The sequence below is a fragment of the Lepisosteus platostomus genome, chromosome 19, assembly GCF_059453375.1.
Source record: "Lepisosteus platostomus isolate fLepPlt1 chromosome 19, fLepPlt1.hap1, whole genome shotgun sequence".
NCBI classification, from domain to species: domain Eukaryota; kingdom Metazoa; phylum Chordata; class Actinopteri; order Semionotiformes; family Lepisosteidae; genus Lepisosteus; species Lepisosteus platostomus.
In genome coordinates this window covers 1,898,416-1,914,799 of record NC_142629.1, presented here as the reverse complement: position 1 = coordinate 1,914,799, position 16,384 = coordinate 1,898,416, and the positions used below count along the sequence as shown (strand labels likewise).

The 16,384-nt window shown below is 55.8% G+C and overlaps 2 protein-coding genes across 19 annotated transcripts in view; one reads left to right on the top strand and one right to left on the bottom strand.

The window, feature by feature from the left end:
- mrtfba (myocardin related transcription factor Ba) overlaps positions 1–6,899 on the top strand; it is a 39,441-nt gene extending 32,542 nt beyond the window's left edge. For 16 of the 17 annotated variants that reach the window (XM_088613334.1, XM_088613332.1, XM_088613347.1 and 13 more), the window contains 8 exons: positions 460–707; positions 1,809–1,980; positions 2,424–3,209; positions 3,601–3,738; positions 5,100–5,246; positions 5,659–5,781; positions 5,878–5,938; positions 6,137–6,899. In XM_088613334.1, coding sequence (XP_088469460.1) covers positions 460–707; positions 1,809–1,980; positions 2,424–3,209; positions 3,601–3,738; positions 5,100–5,246; positions 5,659–5,781; positions 5,878–5,938; positions 6,137–6,657 — 2,196 coding nt within the window. In that variant the 3' untranslated portion in view covers positions 6,658–6,899. The remainder of the gene's footprint in view (positions 1–459; positions 708–1,808; positions 1,981–2,423; positions 3,210–3,600; positions 3,739–5,099; positions 5,247–5,658; positions 5,782–5,877; positions 5,939–6,136) is intronic. The other variant, XM_088613339.1, reaches the window with a different exon arrangement.
- A 5,618-nt stretch (positions 6,900–12,517) lies between these two features.
- Positions 12,518–15,706, bottom strand: LOC148644842 (uncharacterized). Of its 2 annotated transcripts, none has more exons than XM_088613353.1 (5): positions 15,541–15,706; positions 15,241–15,363; positions 14,781–14,870; positions 14,394–14,541; positions 12,518–13,582 (listed from the first exon to the last, which is right to left on the bottom strand). In XM_088613353.1, the coding sequence occupies exons 1-5, from the start codon at positions 15,704–15,706 to the stop codon at positions 13,474–13,476; spliced, it is 636 nt and encodes a 211-aa protein (XP_088469479.1). In that variant the 3' UTR covers positions 12,518–13,473. The 2 variants fall into 2 exon arrangements, with proteins under 2 accessions (XP_088469479.1, XP_088469480.1); XM_088613354.1 differs by having other exon boundaries at positions 14,394–14,500.
- Between the last annotated feature and the right edge of the window lie 678 nt (positions 15,707–16,384).

Here is a 16,384-nt window from a genome sequence, read left to right as displayed (position 1 = left end):
CAGGACAGATATACGTATTGTGTCAACAGAAAGATGGGGGGTGTGGTGTTGTCACAGCTCTTGGTCCATTCTGGACGGGGGCTTTTGGATGTTTGTGTGGGTTTCCTAGCTCCTCTAAAGACATGCCGAGCTCCGATAGGCTCCTCTTTGCTGTCCCTTCCCCCTGTCCGTGTCCGAGGGCGGGGAGCAGTCATGTGTGTCCTGTCCCATTTTCAGGTACGGGCTTTCGTTAAAAACTGCACCCCCAAAACAGATCAGTCTGACAAGGTCAGTGCTCCCCCCCCGTACCCTGCAGCTGTCTTTTGCCCAGGCTGATAACTGAGCTTCATTATCTGTGCAGCAGCTGGAAAGGTGCAGTTTTTAAACCCAAGTATCAGAGATTAACAGCTGCCAGTGCGTCTGCCCGCTGGGGGCTCCGTGCGCGACCCTCAGCCGGCTCCCTCGCTCTCGCCCCCGCAGCAGAGCCAGCCCAAGTCAGCCGCCGACAAGAGCCGCAGCAAGAAGGGGAAGGAGGTCAAGCCCCGGGTGAAGAAGCTCAAGTACCACCAGTACATCCCGCCGGACCAGAAGTCGGAGCCCAGCGAGGTGCCCATGGACTCCTCGTACGCTCGCCTCCTGCACCAGCAGCAGCTCTTCCTGCAGCTGCAGATCCTCAGCCAGCAGCAGCAGCACTACAACTACCAGGCCATCCTGCCTGCCCCGCTCAAGTACGTCTCCTCGCCGCTGGCCACTGCCCACTGCCTCCCCACTCCAGTACCTCTCCCCTGCCCACTGCCCACTGCCTCCCCACTCCAGTACCTCTCCCCTGCCCACTGCCCACTGCCCACTGCCTCCCCACTCCAGTACCTCTCCCCTGCCCACTGCCCACTGCCCACTGCCTCCCCACTCCAGTACCTCTCCCCTGCCCACTGCCCACTGCCTCCCCACTCCAGTACCTCTCCCCTGCCCACTGCCCACTGCCTCCCCACTCCAGTACCCCTCCCCACCCCAGTACCTTTCCCCTGCCCACTGCCCACTGCCTCCCCACTCCAGTACCCCTCCCCACCCCAGTACCTCTCCCCTGCCCACTGCCTCCCTGTGCCAGTACATCTCTATGCGACAGGAAGACATTTTTGGCACTGCCCGATAGCTGTGAGTTTTCCAGGCTCTGCGGGAGTGTAAGCTTTGCGGTTGCGCTGTGGTGCCCTGTAAGTCATCTATCATGGAGGAGAGTTATAGGTCTCTCTCTCTCTCAACTCCAGCCCCGAAGCCCCAGACGTTCCTTGGGACACGAGACATTGCCATTCCTGTACAGACGCGACCACGTGAAACCGTCAGAATTCCAGACACCCTTATCGTGCTGTTCGTGCCCTTTAAAGCTCCGCGTTCTGCACCAGATGTTAATTAGCGCCAGGATGTTTACGTATTGCTCCATCGGCCGCCATTAGCGTCCCGGATGTTTTTTTGTCAACCGAGTTTCACAAAAGCTGCAGCTGCCCCGTTTGGTTTTAATGACCCCAGATGATATTGTTAAAAGCTCAGATGTTAACAACATTTAAGAAGATAACAAACGAGTCGTGGCCGTTAAAGCATAGATAGCCCTATTTTGGGTTGCTCGTCGCTGATTGGGCAGCTTGTTCCACACTCCCACAACCCCCCTGCACAGTGACTCTGAGTGTAAATGCACTTGCCCTTAGTGTGCTGCGCTTGCCCACACTTTCGCTTGTGTGCTGCGGTTCATGTCTCGCTGCGGATTCTTGAAGCTATCTGGCAGGTGTTGTGGCACTGGAGTACATGCCCCCTCCTCTTCCTCTCTCCCTGCCTCACAGGCCTGTGGCTGATGGCCAGAACAGCACTGCCAATGCCTCGCTCAACAACAACAACAACGTGCCCACCTCCATCGTCGTGTCCCTGCCCGGCGTGGGCAGCGCCGCGCGCCCCAACAACAGCCTGGCCCTCCGCAAGCCGGGACATCTGCCCGCCAACCTGGACGACATGAAGGTGAGCCCGACTCTCTCGGCCCCGTGTCCGTCTCTCCGCGCGACGAGCCGAGTCTCGCGTACGGCGACAGAACAGCACAGCGCACGAGGCGGGGAAAGAAAGAGCAGAACTGGTACAAATTCAAACACCGTCCCGGGACGAGTCGGTGTTAACGGGCAGAGATGGCTGAACCCCAGACTCTAAAACCTCAGCTTTGGGGTACGCTGCGTTTCCGTTAACCTGCTGCTTAACAGCTCCAGTCTCCTGGACTGGCACCCAGATACAGTACTTGATTCAGGAAGACGATGAGCAGTTAATGAGCAGGGAACTAGAACAGCTGGACTGAAGTGGTCATTTTAATCAGGCGTGTTCAGCTCAATGCCGGTATGTTTTTCGGGGACCCGGGCTGCGCACTTCCTTCCCCTCCGCTCCCTCAGGAAGCTCGCTCCCCCTCCTTCCTGCAGGTGGCCGAGCTGAAGATGGAGCTGAAACTGCGGGGCCTTCCTGTCTCCGGAACCAAGACGGACCTCATCGAGCGGCTCCGGCCGTACCAGGAGAACGTCGCCCCCCCGTCCAGGGGCGCGTCCGCCGGGCTGCCCGCCCCGGGCCCGGAGGCCACCGCCCCCCCCGCCGCGCAGCGCCTCGCCTCTGGCCAGCACGGGCCGGCGGAGGGCGGGGGCTCCACCCCGCCGGTGTCCCCCATGCTGTCCGAGCCCACCCACCTCGGCGCGGAGGAGGCCGGGGGGGCGGACCCGCCGGGCGCCGCGCGCTCCCCCCGCGGGGGGGCCCCCGAGGAGCCCCCCGGGGAGCCCGAGGCCTCGGAGAAGGACCGCAGGCTGCACGAGAAGGAGCGGCAGATCGAGGAGCTGATGCGCAAGCTGGAGCAGGAGCAGAGGCTGGTGGAGGAGCTCAAGATGCAGCTGGAGGTGGAGAAGAGGGGCCAGCAGCAGCAGCAGCAGCAGCCGCCGGAGCCCGGCCCCCCCGCCTCCGTCAAGGAAGAGGGCAAGGCCCCCCAAACCCCCACCCCGCCCCCCCTCGTCAAGCAGGAGGAGCCCCGCTCCAGCCCTCCCCAGCCGCCCCAGATCACCCCCTTGCCTCAGTTCTTCATCAGCCCCCAGTCGGTGCCACAGGTCCTGGCACAGCCCCAGACCCTGCTGACTGCTCAGCCTGGCACCCAGATCCTCCTGCCCGTCTCCCTCCCTGGCACCACCGCCGCCATCCAGCTGCCCGCGGCCAGCATGAATCTGAAGGTACGGCGCTCGGGGGGTGTGGGCGCGGTGCTGGGGTTCTCAGCTCCTGTGCAGAGATACTGCTGGACTCACACCACTGTAGATGTGACACTGAGGAGTGCTATTAAGGCAGCTTTTCAGTATTTCTCCCTCTCTGTCGTGCTTGGGATTGTTAAAATCCCTTTATCTCCTCAATTCAGGTTCATGGCAAAGGCAGGCGCCTCTGGTTTTCTGTAATCCACACGCCGTATTAATTTTCTGGTTTAGGGCAAAGGTGCACGATCGTGTGACCCATTGTTTCATCATGGATTAATCGTGATGAGCTGGATCTACAGATCTGAGTGGCTTGCAAAAAGCCATCTGCCTCTGGGATCCGTTCTGTCTGACCAGCGTGTGATTTTCCGCCCTGCAGATGCAGCCAGTTGTCCAGGCCGCCGTCTCTACTCAAGCCCCAGGCCTCGCTCAGGCCTCTGGGCCTCAGATGCCGCCCCACAACCCGGAGACGACAAGTCCTCCGCAGCTACCCAGCCAGAACCAGCAAGTGACGCAGGTGTGTGGGCACTCCCTCTGCGCTCACTTGAGATAAAACCATCATTGGCCCTTTTAGTGTCGGACTCAGAAACAACAGATCAGGCTCTTCGGTGAAACCAGCCATCTTCAAATTCTAGTTTCACGTTCACTGCGCAGACCCCTCTGCCTCCTCAACACATTTTTGTAGCCTATTCTTGTCTAGCAGGTTGCCTCTGGTTTTTGTATCAGGAGTTTTTTTAACCTTCTCGGAACACTTGACGGGGGGGAGGGAAGATGACAATTAGGGGGGGATCTGAAAAGCTGAGAGTGGATAAGTGCCCGTGACGTCGATCGAAGTGGTATTCGAACCTCAGCGCAGACGGTAGCCTGACGAGGGAGATGCACAGCAGTGGGACAGCTGAGGCCTGCCGAAATGCCACTGAGAATTAGCCCAGCTTCCAGACTGGTGCAGCTGAGAGAACAGCGTTCTGTTTTAACTGTCCCAGTAATTGACTCCTTCATTTGTTATCTTGACATTACAGTTGCTCGGTTAATAATAGCTTGGCCCTGATGACGAATTCCTTTCCTAATCACGTTAAACGTGCCCCTGGCGGAAATCTTGGCAGCTGTCCTGTTGCCAGTGCGCAGCGTGACTGACGAGGAGCAAACGCTCTCTACCAGCTTCTCTTGTGGGCTGGGGTGTCCTGGCCAGCGTTGGCTACTGTCTGTCTGCTCTGTGTACTGTTTCGTTAATGGCAGTTTCGCCTTGTGTGAATGAGGAGCTCCTTATGTCAATCTGAAGGTGCTTCCCAGTACGGCATCTTTGAATTATTGCTCCTGAATGTTGGTTTAAATCTCATCAGAGCTTTGCCATTAATTGTGGCTTTCCCAGTAAGTGTGATCTGAGCAGCGTTTGACAGGCTTGCATCCTGAAATTCTAAGCAGTTCTGCAGGGAGACGTTGTAACAAAGCCATTGAGGGAAATGTGGCAACAATCAAGGTTTATTTAAAAGGAGTCACTTCACCGAGCCTGTGTGAAACCTCATTGTGGCCAAATTCTTACTGAATGATATCCAGGCCTTATGAAACACTCGGGGGACAAAGAGCTTTATTTACCTGGAAAGCAGGAAGCAGGTGCACTAGTCCTGGCCAGGAAGTACAGGCAGCAGGGTGCAGCTGCAGATAATACACCCACTGTAGGTGTTTAAAATGAATGGCTGTTGTTCCCATTTACACTGGCGCGTTTACAGTAACAAAAACAATTTAATCAGCAAACCTGCTGGGCGTATTTTCTGTGGTGGGGGTTGGGGATTTGACACAACAGAGAAGGGGGGATATGAACTGAAGAAGAAAGAAGAATTATCTCCACCCATCTAAGGACAGCTCCTCCTCTCCCTACAGGCCTTCCCATCCTGCTCTGGTTTCCAGTTCGGCTCCAGCCAGCCAGTGACTGACATCCCCCAGTGTTTCCTGAACGCCTCCCCGGAGAGCAGGCCTGCCCGCAGGGCCTCCCCCAGCCACTCGCTGCCTAACGGGCCGACGCACAAGGTACTGCCAGTCCTTGGGCTGGGCCGTCTCTCTCGCAGCCCAAAGCTCCCGCTGAGCGCAGAGGTGGACTGACCAGTTGACAGAGCCCAAGTGGTTGCTGAGATCTGTATAAACAGTGGAACGCTTATACCGAGCTTGGGCTGAGCAGTTTAGGTTTTAAGTCAAAAGTTCCAAGTTCACGCCACATACAAGCATACAGTGGGACGAAATATCGTTCCTCCTGGTCCACGGTGCAAATACAGACAGGGCACTGTAGACTGTAGACATTGTAGACAGGATACCCGTAGTGCACAGTGCATGGAACAAGCTGTTGATTTTGCACAGCCTGCCTGTTTGGGTAAGCGAAGAGATTGCTTGTGGGAGTCGGGGTGTTGCAGTATTGCGGAGTGAGGAAGTCATGTCTCCCCCACAGCCCCCCTTTGTCCTGCAGCCCTCCGTCTTCCCCCGCCACCCCCCCAAGAGCAAGGACCCGCCGCGCTACGAGGAGGCCGTGAAGCAGACGCGCAGCCTGCCGGCGCACAGCAGCGGCACGCAGGTAGGGGGCGCCCGCGCCGGCGCGCACGCGCACACACGGGCCCGCGAGCCAGGAACGCGTCGCTCACCTGCTCCGCCGTCTGGTTTCCCCCGCTAGGTTCCCACGGCAACCAGTCAGCAGATGGACGACCTGTTTGATATCCTGATCGAGAGTGGAGGTGAGCATCTGTGTCTGCTGTACCGTCTGGCTTGGGCCTAAAGAAACTCGCTTCGTTGCACTTCAGATGACTGAGTGTGCGCGTGGCGAGCCTCTCGGCCACAATGAGAATCTTTTTTCCCCCCCCTCTGTGAGTGGGAGTCCTGATAAGAATTATGGATTGCTTGCACTAACCCCCAGTCCCTCCTGCCGTGCACAGAGATATCCCCTTTCATCGGCGAGGACCCGCCGGTGGCGGCCAAGATGATGCCCGTCACCGCCAGCATCACCACCCTGCCCATCAGCACGGTGCTGTCCCGGCCGCCCCCCCAGGTGCAGCTGGCGCCCCCCTCCTCGCTGGTCCCCGAGCCCGCGCCCAGCCTGGCCTCGCTGGCCTCCGACAACCAGCTGGAGGCCCTCCTGGAGGGCACGCTGTCGGCCGAGCCCGAGGCCCGGGCGCTGGGGGCGCCCCGCCGCGAGCTGCCCCTCATGGAGGACCTGCACTGCCCCCTGCTGGACCAGCCGCACTCCCCCATGGACACCTCCGACCTGCACTTCGCCGATGGCCCCCCCGCCTCCGCCTACGACCTCCACGACGCCAACCTGGACAGCATGGAGTGGCTGGACCTCACCGTGCCCGGCCCGGCGGGGGGACTTCACCCGCTGGGCGTCTCGCCTGGGGCGGGCGTCTTCTCCTCGGACTTCCTGGACGCCCCCGATCTGCATCTGCACTGGGACTGAGGTACCCCGCCTGGGCCCTCGTCCTGTCGTAATGAACGATCGCAGTGTTGTCCCCCCCCCCCCCCCCCTCCTCCCTCCCTGCCTGCCGGCCAGATCATCCTTTTCCCCTAGATATCGGGGTGCACTGGCGGGAAAGGGGCCCAGGGGCGCCTCTTGAGCGCTGCGCCTCCTGGAGCTCAGGGGGTGAGGGTGCGAGTGCAGTGAAGCACCATGGTCGTCCTCCTGGGTTTCCTCCCAGCTCCAGCAGGACTTGTGCCAAACAGGATAGGCAGCCCTTTCGAGACCGGCATCTCGATCTGCACAGGGAGTGTCGCCCTGGGATCTCGGGTTCGGGAAGGCTGGACGGGCAGCGCAGCCCACTCTCCGGCTCGGTGGCATTAAAACTCACCAACTTGTAGGGGGGAAAAGCCCCTAAGTGGGGGGGGGGGGGAGAAGGGAATTGGGAACGGCTCTTTTTTTTAAGATCTGAAAAGAGAATCGGGCTGGGAGTCCGATGCAGTGGTGCCTGCTGCCTTTCAGAACCGCACTACTGTAGACAGAGGGGCTCCCTGTCTGTGACTGAGCCACCACCCCAGTAATCGGCAGACAGAATTAAAAGGCCCGTGCCAACGTTGTCATCTTGCGTCCGAAAATCAAGGAGAAACAGTCAATGTTGCTCTCCTCCCTGCTCCTGTTCCTGCCTGGGTTCCTGTGGGAATGCACTGTGCCGTTGGCGTTGAGGTGATGCAGACAGGGCTCGGCTGGAGCTCTGGAAGTTTCCCTCCGGCACAGGGAGCCTTTCTCTGAAAGGCAGGGAGCAGCAGGGGGAGGAGGCTAGGAGCCGACACAGTACTAAGATGTTTTCTGAAACGGTGAATTCTAAGGGAAAGTGTTCTTTTTTTTTCCCCACTTTGTTTTGTTGGACTTTTTTGTTTTTTAATATGGCAGAATGTCCGTTTTGAAAGGATAATGAAATCGACGGCTCTAGGACAGTCCGTAGAAGACTTTGTAAATACCTTTGTAAATTATTTCTTTGAACGGCTTTTTTTTTTTAAAGAAAAAGGAATTTTGTAACTGCTGTACACAGAGAGGTTTACTGGATTGGTGCCTTGTGAAGAATAGCATAGTACCTGATCCCTGCGGACTGACCCCCCCAACGCTGCGGATAAAATCTGGGGGGTATCGGAAGCAACATCCCACTACAGCAGACGAACACGTTCACCTTGGGGATATTGAGCGTGACAGGCGCACTGACAGTTTCTTGAACCACCGAGACATGAGGTGCATTCATTTTGCTGACTAACGCTTGTTGTCGGCAGACGGAAAGCCGTACGGTACGGAGCTGGAGCTCCGCAGTGCCTGGACCGCCCCCCTGATCCTGGCAAGGCGCTGTGATTCGTGGTCTGTTGCAGACGGTGCCATCTTTCCTGCTGGAGCTGCCTGACTGTGACACGCCAGACGGCGAGCAGCAGTACGTGGGCTTAGCCCGGCCTCTGGCACACCCAGGGCACGTGGAAGCATGTTCTCTTGATGTTCAGCAGGCGACGACACCTCCTTTCCTGGGCCCAGCCAGCCAGTTGTTCTGGGAAACGGAGGGTGATTCCCAGTCCTGGTGCTGGGGACCCCCATACCTGCTGGTCTTCACTGCAGCTGAGCTCTCGACTTGAAGCAGTCTTCACTCAGCCCAACAAGTCTCTTGTCTGGAGCCTCTGCAGCATTTTTCTTTCTGTTCAGAGGTTGGCAGATTAACTCTGGAAACTCAGAAGTTAAAAAAGCAGCCTCCTACACATGTACTGTAGTAACTGAGAACGGAGTTCAAATTAAGGGTTTCAGTTACTTAACTGAGAGCTCAGGAACAAATCGCAGCGCGTGCATGGGTTTCCAGGACCAGGATGGGGAACCCCTGATTTGAGCGCCCTCCGGTGGCCGGCGAAGGACATTGCATCCAAGTCCCGCAGAGGAGCGGAAGGGGCGAGAGACCACAGGGCGAGCCGAAAGAGAATGGCAACACTAACGAGCTGAAGAAAAAGTGACACGGTGACGAGCCAGAGGCTTGCTTCCCCCCGCTCGCGCTGGGCATGGGCACCCTGGCGTCGCTCGGAGTTCTCCCCCATCCCTCGCACTCGCCGGCCGGTCTCGAGGCCGCCGCAGGCAGGCATGGCCGCTGCTCGTGCATCATTGAGAGCGCGCACTAATAACGCTGTACTTCCCCGACACTCCTCTAGGGGGCTCCCAGTGCAAGGACCCGCACTGCCCCGAATTTACCCAGGGGGGGTTAAGCCAATCCCACAATGCACTACATCTTTTGACGGCAGCCCAGGACAGTGAATCAGGCGCACATAGATTCATAGCATAACACTGGAAGGGAAAAAACAACGTTTCACATGCAGACCGCCATGCTGCTACTCTCTCGATGTCCTGTAGCGTCTGTATCCTCAGCAGTTTGAATAGCAATCTGACAGCAACTGGCAGACTGTAGACGTATTGGCATTAGTGTCTGGGAGGCACAGCGAGCTGCCTTAACTATTGAAGAATTGCTATCGCCTGTGCACACTTGCACGCTTGTTAGGAGCTGAGGACAGCTGGGCCGCGCTCTGACAGCAGAGCTGTTGCCCTGTTGCCACGTGACCTTCTGCCCCAAAGGTCACTCGGGACTGTCTCCCGGTGTCCAGAAACTGACTGAAGCCACTCGTTTTGACTGGAGCTGTCATCCGGAATGTGTGTGGGGCTCGGGAATGCGGCCAAAATCTGCCGCCAGGTGGAGGTGGGGTAGCCTGTGGGGGAGAGTGAGGCAGAGATGGGTGCTGGGTATTGTAGACAGCGTGGGGCCACCCGTCTCCGGCGGTACAGCGACGAGGCTCTTGATGCGCGGGGTCTGAGCTGCAGGTGCTGTTCCTCTGTGTGGGGCAGCCGACCAGGTCCCGCCCAGTCTGTGCTCCAGCTGCCAGGTGGAGGACGGATCTGTTCTTATTGCCAAGGACTCAGCTTTGCTGCTCCTGCTGCTGTGAAGGGAGATGTGAACACTAGTTTAGGAGCAATAAGAGCTGTGATGGACTGCTTGTATGTGTGACCCTTTTATTTAGGGCACTTGATAAGATGCAGATCTGATGATGATTGTGAAGGGTGGTGGAGTGGGTATTTTTTAATTGATTTTTGCAAACATCATCATCCAGTGTTTATCTTCGTGTTGAATTTCGCTTAGTAAGATGTCTCTGCGGAGACAAGCTTGCCTGGAAGAGCTGGGGGAGTTTCCTTTGATCAAAGCTCTGCAGATACTCATCAGAGGTTCTGTCAGAGACCACAACAAACACAAATCGTGCTGCTTATTGCTTGCCAGAAAGATAAAACAGTGGAAGGAAGCCAAAGATGAAAAATAGCAGGGCTGAAGGGTAAACCTAGCCAGTGATCAAAATTATATTTTTGTGGTGGAAGAAATGTGTTTGAGATGGAGAAGACTGCAGATCAGACCGTGAGCTGCTGGGTTCCCAGGGTTAATTTGGGGGTGGGGAAAACATTAAGAACGCATTATTAGCATCACAAACAATCCTTTGTACCTCATGGTAGGGTGGAAGTGAGTACTGAGCCTGTAGGCCATGTCACTATCTCCACAGCACTTCAAGATCTGCAGCAGTTGTGGTCAAACAGGACCCCGACAGGACAGGTGGCAGGAACACACCCACAGAATCATCTGATCCAAACCTGCCGTTGATTAAGCAGATCTGCTGTGGTCGCTAGGAAGGAGCCGGTGCGATCGAATCCATTCTTTTAACGGTCTGCATCACGGGTGATATTTTCCGTTTTGTATCCAAAGACAGACCAAAATGAGAGAAAATGAATCCTGCGTGTGTAGATAATGACACAGCAGTGCCATCTCATGGGCAACATGGGCAGCAGTGAAAGAACGTTTTATGGCCACATAAACGCACACTTCCTTGTCACCTGTGCACACAGAGAGACGCCATTGTTACTGTCGCCAGGAAGTCTGTCAAGATCGCTTGTTTCGCCTGGTTACCGCTGCCAGCGGGTGGCGGCGGCTGGGATCCAGACGGGTCCTGAGCCCGGGTGGCGCTGTTGCCGTGACGCCGGCAGCGCCCCGAGTGGCGGGGCGAGGGGGGGCCCGCTGACAAAAGAGAGCCGCGTTGTTCTGCTTCGACGTCGGAGCAGGACGGCGAGTCAGAAGCCGCCTGTTCGCACTCATCCGGGCCCCCTGCTCGCAGCTCCCGTTAGTGGGCAGTTTTCACGCTGAGGCAGCAGGCGGGCGGGCTGCTGTCAGGAGAGGCGGGAGGACTAGGGCGGGACAGCGCCCCCTGTGGCTGCCACACACACTGCAAGGGAGGAAAGGGAGGGGTCGCAGCAGGAGCTGCGTTGTTTTGCCAAAGAGGGCATTTCTGTGTGCTGTGCCCTTAGATTGTATTTGTAGGAACAATCAGAACGTGCTAAGAACCACAGATGGGGTTTTTTTCAGTTCAAAAGTGTAGATACCGAAGAGTTTTTGTTGCGCAGGTGTTTTATTTTTTTATCTGTCTATCTATACATGAGCCACCAGACACAGCACCGGGCCAGAAGTAATTAAAGGGAAATAGCTGTGCAGGGCTTCAGTGTTGGGGTCGGTTTCACTCTGCTTCCCTGCGTCAGTGGCTGGATCAGCGGGGATCGAATCGTGTGGGGGAAGCGAGGGGCTGAAGCCGTTCGCTCTCGAACCCTGTCGTCCAGGTGACCGGGGTCGAGGGGCTCTCGTCTCGTGGCGCGAGGTGGTCAGTCCTCAACATCCTGTCGGATACCCCCGGGAAGCAGTTTGTGAAAACGATTCACAGATGTGGGTTTCAGATGACTCCTGGAAATGTATCATTTTTAAGCACTTAAACACGACAGTTCTGTCTGCAAGCAGAGTCAAGCGTGCGGGGCTATATATACTGTATATTTCTGTTTCGTGCCTTTGCCTTGTTCCTTTTCAGTCAGTGTTCTTTTTCTGAGCAAGCGAGTCACGCGTTCCAGCTGGTGCCCAGCCTCGGTGCGGCAACACGCCTGCTGTTTTAAAAGGGCGATTTGTGTTGTTAAAGTGTCCTGTGCTCACCGGCTCTTTGATCACCTAAAGCCTTGTTTCTGCCTTTCGAAAATCAGCATTGCCCGCAGACCGGCCACAGCCACGCTCTTCAGCATGTGCTGACACAGAGCGCGAGTCCTTCTGCTTACCTCCCTCACAGGTGACGCACTGCAGAAGCAGACCTCTGAGGTTAGTTGGGAGTTCGGTCTTTGAACATTTCAGCATCCCCTGCACGTGGTTTCCAATTCATAGTTTGTATGCCATAAGTTTTGCACATTGTGTATATATTTATATATAAATGTAATGCGTATTTTTATACATGTGTAGCACATCTATGAGCTCTATTTTGTAAATAGTTGCAATGGAGAAACTGTTCGGTATATATATCTGCCTTTTTTGTGTCAATAAAAAATTGGTGACGTACTGTGATGAGTGTGCCGTCTGGAGCTTGCTTCCGAGAGCTGAGGTCAAGCTGGTGTCTCCCCTGTTCGCTGGGACAGTGAGGAGTACAAATCGGCCCTGGTTCGGGGGTTCATTCCCGCAGAGCTGGATCCGTTACAGGTACAGAATTAAACTCACTATTAATTTGAACTCTTTTGATTGGTTTCAGTTCCTTAACAGTTGCAGTTTAACCATTTGTGTTTAAGAACCTAAGATCTCCCAACGTCTGGGTAGGAAAAAACTTTCAAAGGTCCCAATTAATCAATGTTAGTTTTGATGGATCCCAGGAACAGGGTTATGAACCCCTGACCTACAGTTTCACCCACGGTTAAACAAGGGACATTAAGATCATGGTAGCGGGTCATTTCTCAAAAAAGACAAGTGCAACTCCAAGCATTATTTTTAACAGATGTTACTTTTATTTCCACTGTTTCGTTGTATTGCATAGGTAATCATAAAAGTTTGCATTTTATGCAAAAAAAACAAGAGATCTGGCTTTACAAGCACTTTGTGTGATGAAGGTTTTAAGAAGAGAGTTTTGTTCGCGCGTCTCTCAAGGTGCAGGCTGGGAGAAGTGGAGTGACGCAAGAACGGAGCTCTGAGGCTTCGTCAGCCCTGGAGGTCAGCAGGCAGGAGAGAGGACAGAGAGCCCTTCGGGCTGGTCAGCATGAAGCAGCGCCAGCTCTCCTCTCCTGCAGGAGGTTGGTGAATGTTTCAGACGTGCTCAAAACGGGGGAAAACCGACCTGCTCCCAACCAACGACTACAGAGCACAGCAGTGTCACTCACCGGCTGAGCCCTGCCCTTCTTTCGTGGAACTGAGCAGAATAAAACCTCCAGAAATCCGATTCAATCCTGTTGCGCAAGACAGCACAGGGGTTTACAATTTGTTTAATTAATGCAGATCAGCCCGGGTGCAGCTGAAGAGGACTGTTCTTCTGTTTGCTAGTGTCGTTATCTCTGGCTGATCTCATAACCAATTCCCCAGAGAATACAGTACAGAGGACTAGTGCGTTCTATTCGCTTCTTCCTTTAAATCGTCATTTCTGGTTCTGCTTACAGAAATAATATTCATTCATTTATCAGGTTTAAAACGGGAGGATTAAATGTTCACAGGACGAGCCATGCGGTTTCACGTCCCATGCAATATCTGTCTAAATTTACAGGCGTTTCCCCAACGCCAGGACAGAGCTGTACGAGTTCATCCGTGGTCCAGCTCAGACATGTTCCCTCGGGTCTACTCCAGTCCCTTCCCCCAGCCCTGTCCTGCTTCTCCTTGTGGCCGCAGAGCCGGGACTGCTGGACGGGCCCCCCGCCTCTCAGCACAGCACCGCCCTGTCCCCAGGTGCAGGCTTACAGCTTGGTGTTGGTGTGGATCTGGGCACGACACTTCGGACAATTGTGGACTACATCTTTAAACGTGTCGGTGCAGAAAGGAAGGAGACAGCAGCCGGCCACACACCTGGGGAAGAGCAAACAGGATCCGGCGTCAGGTAATAGGGCCGGAACTTCAGCTGAGGTCGTTAAGCGAGCTGACCCTTTGTCTCCCTGTTTAACCAATGGAGATGCTGTGCCACTGCAGCCTTGTACAATTCCCACAGGGATTTTTATGCCTTCAGATCACTGAAGCGTTAGTGATCAACTTAAAGCTTTGACCCTAAATTGATCAATAGTTACGTTTTGAAGTGGGCAGTCCTGCTGCTCCCACAACTTTTTCTAGAATATCTATTCAAAAGCAGATGTCCACAGTTGGGGAACATTAACCAGGCCTACAGGGAAATTTCTTTTATTAGTCATTTCTGTACTCACTATTCCTATAGAGCCGCCTCTGCCTAGCTAAAAGAAAAGTTAAACATATCTATCCATCTTTATAGTGTGCCCTTCTGAGCTCATGAATGATCTTTTAGACAGCACAACACAGGTCTGTGTAATGCTGTAACCTGAACAAGCTTATGTCTGTTATCAGACATGGATTATCAGCTTGCATTTGTACAGAATTTGCTCAATGCAAATCATGTGCGGCACACCTGTAAACAGGCATGGGCAGGGAGGAGGGTGGTATTCACAGTGAGGAACAACTGTAAAGAACCTCTCTTCTCTTTTCACCTGGGGGCTTTGCTCTGGCTGCAGAGTGGGGATCGGCGTCGGCCTGGAGAGAGTCTGATTTTTTTTACTGATACGCCGTAAACGTTACCCAGGCAGTGGGAGTGAGGGAAGAGGGGGCAAACCGCTGGGCTGTGGGAGAACAGGCGGAGAACTGGAGGTGAACGTACCCAAACAAGATGGACATGAAGCAGACCATCCAGGCCACGCTGCCCACCCTGGTGAAGACCTCCGTGGTGATGAACTGGTGGCAGGACGGGCAGCGCGTCTGGGACGCCTGAGGGGGCAGCATCTCCACATCAAAGATGACGGAGGGCGCTGAGGACAGGGCCACACACACACACACACACCACGTCATTTCGCTTCGGCACAGCGGTTCCCTCGAGGGGAGGGGGCTGCACGGCCCCCCTCCTCCACCTGCTCCGTACAACCGCCCCAGGCCAGAGCTGGGCCTGGCCGCGCCCCGAAAGGAGGGGAGCCCACAGGACGCGCCCAGACATGGGGGCCTCGTGCTGGCCCGGCGGAGAGCGGCCGGCGACGGGGGCGCAGAGTCTCACCTGGCGCGGGCGGGGGGGGCGGCACGTCCGGCATCTCGCTGCCCAGGCGAGGGAGGACGAACACCCCCATGCCGTTCAGCTTGGAGACCGCTGGCGGAGACACAGAGAAGAGCAGGTTTCCGGGGTGCCCAGCGGCAAGGGGAGAGACCCCTCGAGACTCGGGACGGCAAGTGAAAACAAGCCTTCTGCACCCCAGTGCACTGTACACATTGCTATTTAGCATGCTCAAGTGATGAATAACCTTCACCCAGGAGACATGAAGATCTCACCCCTGTTCCCCGCAGGTGTATGGGTGTGTGTGATCCACAGGTCAGTGCAGCTCTCTGCCTCCGAGACCCACCAGGAAACAGCCAGCTGCTGCTCTGTCCCCAAGGAACGCTTACTTTCCCTAAGCTGGACCGGACTGGGCTGTATTGTCCCTCATTCTCTGTGCTTAAATTTCGGGGGAGGAGTGCCATACCTTGTTTCTGACCATCTGGGTAGAGGATCTCTTCTTTCCTGGCAAGGAGATCCTCCTCCTTCTCCGAGAGAGCCTCCAGTTCCTCCTCGATCTCCTCCAGCTCCGATTTCTTCCCCGATCCGTCTGCGAGACACCAGAATGCGTTATTTGGACGCTGCGAATGAACAGTGGCACGAGGACGAATTTAACAATCGGCCAAAGCACAGCTCGGGTCTTGGCAAGAAACCTGGCTTTAAAAGAAAATCGGCGGGCGTGTGTGTTGTTAAAACAGCGGGTGCCGGTGGCCGGGGACCAGGGGACCTTTCTTCTTCCTGCCAGAAGGGGCGATGATCTTGGTGTCCTCCTGGAAGCTCTGCAGCATGGACAGCATCGCTCGCCGGTCATTCAGCTGCTGGGTCTTGAGCTGCAGCCGCCTCAGCTCCTGCTCGATCTCCTGCAGCTCCTGCAGCTCCTGCGGGCTGGGCATGCTGTGGCCACCTCCTGGGGACGAGACGAGGAGCTGAGGGAAAACGGAGCGCCGAGCACAGGCCCCTGGGGGCCAGCAGGCTACTCTACCTCAGGCCGCGTGGTCTCACTACAGCATCGAGCTCAGCAGGGCTTTAATCACAGGGCCCAAACTCCAGACCTTCACTGCTGACACAACTCTCCCCCCACCGCGCCCCAGGCAGTAAGAGAAAGAGCGAAGCTCCCAAGCAAACCCTCCTCCGGACAGAAGGCGGACCAGCTTCAACAGGACGTTGAAACTGCGGCGCAGAGAAGAGGCCAGGCAGCCACACTCCGCTTCCAGCCTGGGGCTCGATGGACTTCTGCTCCCGCATTGTTCCGATCAGGGTCAGGGGCACACCGGACAGGATGCCAGTCCCCTGCAGGGCACGCCCACGTACACGGGCAGCTTACAGACACCCATGACCCTAACCAGCAAGTCTGTGGGAGATGAGAAAACTCACCCCACCCCCAGGGAGAGCACCCGAAAGAACTGAACCCAGGACCCAAGAGCAGCAGTGAATTGGCAGTACTAACCCCCCCCACCCAGGTGCCAGCTTTCGAAAGTACAGGTTCGTGCCAACAGTGTGCATACGACGTTAACCAGCAGAAACACAGCAAAAAAATCGATACGTACATTCACGGGGAGGCAGATGCAGCT

Coding starts and splice junctions, on each gene's coding strand:
- LOC148644842 (XM_088613353.1), bottom strand. CDS start 15,706: ATGCCCAGCCCGCAGGAGCTGCAGGAGCTGCAGGAGATCGAGCAGGAG. Junction 14,542..14,780: donor GCCCCCCCCGCCCGCGCCAG/GTGAGACTCTGC, acceptor CCCTGTCCTCAG/CGCCCTCCGTCATCTTTGAT. Junction 13,583..14,393: donor TTCATGTCCATCTTGTTTGG/GTACGTTCACCT, acceptor GCTCTTCCCCAG/GTGTGTGGCCGGCTGCTGTC.